The 3,519-nt window shown below is 38.4% G+C and overlaps 1 protein-coding gene across 1 annotated transcript; it reads right to left on the reverse strand.

Annotated features, from left to right (window-relative positions):
* Nucleotides 1-663: 663 nt before the first annotated feature.
* Nucleotides 664-2,745, reverse strand: LOC117910237 (geraniol 8-hydroxylase-like). Its single transcript, XM_034824320.1, has 2 exons — nucleotides 1,856-2,745; nucleotides 664-1,521 (listed from the first exon to the last, which is right to left on the reverse strand). The coding sequence occupies exons 1-2, from the start codon at nucleotides 2,732-2,734 to the stop codon at nucleotides 910-912; spliced, it is 1,491 nt and encodes a 496-aa protein (XP_034680211.1). The 5' UTR covers nucleotides 2,735-2,745; the 3' UTR covers nucleotides 664-909.
* Between the last annotated feature and the right edge of the window lie 774 nt (nucleotides 2,746-3,519).

Below are 3,519 nucleotides of genomic sequence, written 5' to 3' on the forward strand. Positions count from 1 at the left end.
GATTCTATTTAAAATAAAGTAAAAAAACAAACACCACCTTAATAAAACAAAATGCTAATATGAAATTTCATGAAAGAATGTTGGGATTAGTGCAAATGCATATCTTGTGACTGATTTGGTTTTTCTTTGTAAATTGTTGGACATTAAAACCTATATATATATTTGAATAAATTTCTTTTTCGTTTAACGGACTTTAATCATCAATTTTGTGAAAAATCCTACTTTTTAAAAAATATTGAATTATGATTAAATATTAGATTGACTAGCTCCATATCCAACACTATAAAGAGTGAAATCTTTGACCCTGAGATCACGGGAGGTTCCGGTTGCCCCGCACCCGAGTCCTGAGTCATGACAATAGTTAACATCTTTATACACTCTACTGTAGTCTGATCAGATACATTTGGAATATGTGTAAGTAACACGGACCACTTTCCTCCACGTTATCCCCAATTTTGAGTTAGTTGGATCAGATGGGTGAGTTTCCTTTTAGCTTATATACATATGGCATTCTTTTGGTCATCTTATTCTTTTAGCTTATATACACTTATCATGAGCTCCTGACATTACTCAAAAAAATTAGAATCGTTTTATCATTTTGATGTTATTATCTATTTTAATTCATTATATTTATCAATTAATCTATGGTCGGGAGTCAGAAGAGGTGAGAGGAGGAAGAATTAAGAGCTCCAGAATAAAAACATAAGCATTCAAGATGACCTACATGCAAGAGCTAGCACACTTGCTGGCCACAAGGATGATATATCAAGTACAGTGAGCTAGCTATAATATCATGGCGACTTCAATGCACAAGGCATTCTAGTTATGTACATATATAGATAGAAAAGATAGGTAGCCACAACAGTCCCAAATTGAAGGAAGAAAAGATGGACTCATGAAGAGTCGATCTTAATTTTCTTCGATAAATGGAATGGCAGAAAGAGGAATGGCCTTCTTCAAGGTAGCTCCGCATTTTTCTTGCATGTCAATGGTCAGTGGAGTGGTTCCTTCAGGAAGCTTCCAGTTGAAGGAGTGGATAATGGAAGCTAACACTAGTTGAACCATTCTGATGGCAAGAGGTATGCCTGGGCAGATTCGCCTACCTGCTCCAAATGGTATATACTCATAATCTTGGCCTCTATAATCTATCTTAGAGCCCAAGAATCTTTCGGGAAGGAAGGATGAAGGATCCTCCCAATAACTTGGATCTCTTGCAATAGCCCACATATTGACGATGACATGACTGTTACTGGGTATGGTGAAACCGCATAATTCCACATCATTCTTTGCTTTAAAAGGTAACAGAAGAGGCCCAGCCGGATGGAGTCTAAGCGTCTCTTTCACAACAGCTTGAAAATATGGAAGTCGATCCATATCTGATTCTCTAACCATTTGACCTGCCCCAATTACTTCGCTAAGTTCTTGCCGAACCTTGTGCATCAGCCGAGGATTTCGAAGAAGTTCAGTCATTGCCCATTCAGTTGTTATGGTAGATGTATCACTTCCAGCATAAAATAGTTCCTGCCAAAAAGTGAGAGTTCACCACCTTGCAATTGTTAAAATGCATATATGCATGCATGCATAGAAGAATTATTAACACTACTGTCTACTCATGTAGCAATCAATCAAGGCCTTCTTCCTCTTCATGATCTCCCTCACTACTTTGCCAGCATATAAATGGTGTTAATTTTATCTTTTCTAGCTAGCCCTTTCCCTAAGATGAATCTTTTACTTGTTGACCTGATCCTACAATAAATTTCGACTGGTACTAAGCGCCAACTCGCTGAGTTTACAAAAAATGACATTAGATTGAATTTAATTAAAATTAGAGATGTGAATTAATTAACGGTCTTACCACAATCAAAACCTGGATATTATCAGAATTGAAAACAGAGCCATCTTCTTGGCACTGATCAAGAATCACATCCAAGAAGTCGTCATTCCTGCTCATCGGATTGGAGGCTCTACACTTGATACGGCTTTTGATTATACCACCAACTATTTCATAAAGCCGTTTATAAGATGAGAAAGTGTCGCGCTTCACACCTAGCAAATCGAACCTTCGAAACATGGGAAAATAATCTGAAATATTAAACTTGCCAGCACCCTCCATGATTCCCCACACCTGATCCCTGAAATCCTGAGCCGACTCAAATCCTGGATCAACAAGGTCAACAGAGAAAATGGCGTTTGAAAGCACGTTCAAGTTGATGGCAGAGGTGAGTAGGCCGATATCCACCGGTGTACCGGAAACACAGTGCTTACGGATATGTTGGAGAAGTTGTTCCACCTTTTTGTATCGAAGGTGTTGGAGTGAGTCCAGGCTCTGGGATGTGAACAAGTGGTTGATGCAAACACGGCGGCGGCTGCGCCATACATGGTCCGCAGGAATCCATCCGATTGTGCCTTGAGGACTGTCGAGGGCCTCGGGAGCAGGACGGTCCAGGAAGTTCTGGCCATGTGTTTGGAGAATTAGTTTGGCTGTCTGGGGAGAGGAGGCGACGACGGTGGTGATGGAGCCAAGGCGGAGAGTGATGAGAGGGCCGTGGATTTTGGCCAATCTTGCAAGTGAGCGATGAGGAAGTTTGCCAATTTCCAGTAGGGAGCCCAAAATAGGGAGGCCAGTTGGGCCAGGCGGTAGCTTGGTAGCGTGGGATGATGGGCGCAGAAATTGGAGGAGGAAAAAGCACAGGATGAGTGGCATGCAAAGCGAGAGGAAGGTGTTAAGTTCCATCTTCTATGGCCTATGTCCTCTGGCCAGTGGCAAAGGGGTGTATATATAAGCTACCCAAAGGAGAGATGTATCAAATTCCAATATATATATATATATATATATATATATATATATATATATATATATATATATATATATATTTAATAAAATGAATATTATATAAAATATTTCCTGATTTTATATGTGATTCTAAATAAATTCCTTATAATATAATAAAAACTAATTAATAGAAATATATTTATAAATATTTCAGAACCGAAATGAAAAAGTTATGAAAACAAGATGGGAGAAAAAATAAAAGAAACTTATAAAATAAGAGAGTTCACTAAGGAATTGTGAGAATTGAAATGCATACTATAATAAAAGAGCTCACAATTAAGATGAAGATATAAAAACTTTTATAGCTTTTACGTGAGTTGTTTTATTTTTATGTTATTCCTTTAACATGTTGATGGCACTACAATTATAACTTACAAGCTATAACAATGGTCACCAGCTAGCTTCCTCTGCTCCCATCTGCATTGTATTCACATGGCTCTGACACTGAGTGGTGTGTTGGAATTTTCTTACCACTTGGAAATGCAAGTGGCGGACCAATCTCTCTACAAAGTCTACTCTCTTTTATATATTGCATGATACATGATATCAATATCTCCGCTTCGTATTTGTATGCACATGTTTAGTAACCACATCCATGTGTCTCACGGAATTAATGGTAAAGGGAGTAGGGATGACAATGACATAGATTTTTTCGAGCACTCATTTTGTCATGTCCCCGATGGAAC

This window comes from Vitis riparia, unplaced genomic scaffold, assembly GCF_004353265.1.
Source record: "Vitis riparia cultivar Riparia Gloire de Montpellier isolate 1030 unplaced genomic scaffold, EGFV_Vit.rip_1.0 scaffold663_pilon_pilon, whole genome shotgun sequence".
NCBI lineage: Eukaryota > Viridiplantae > Streptophyta > Magnoliopsida > Vitales > Vitaceae > Vitis > Vitis riparia.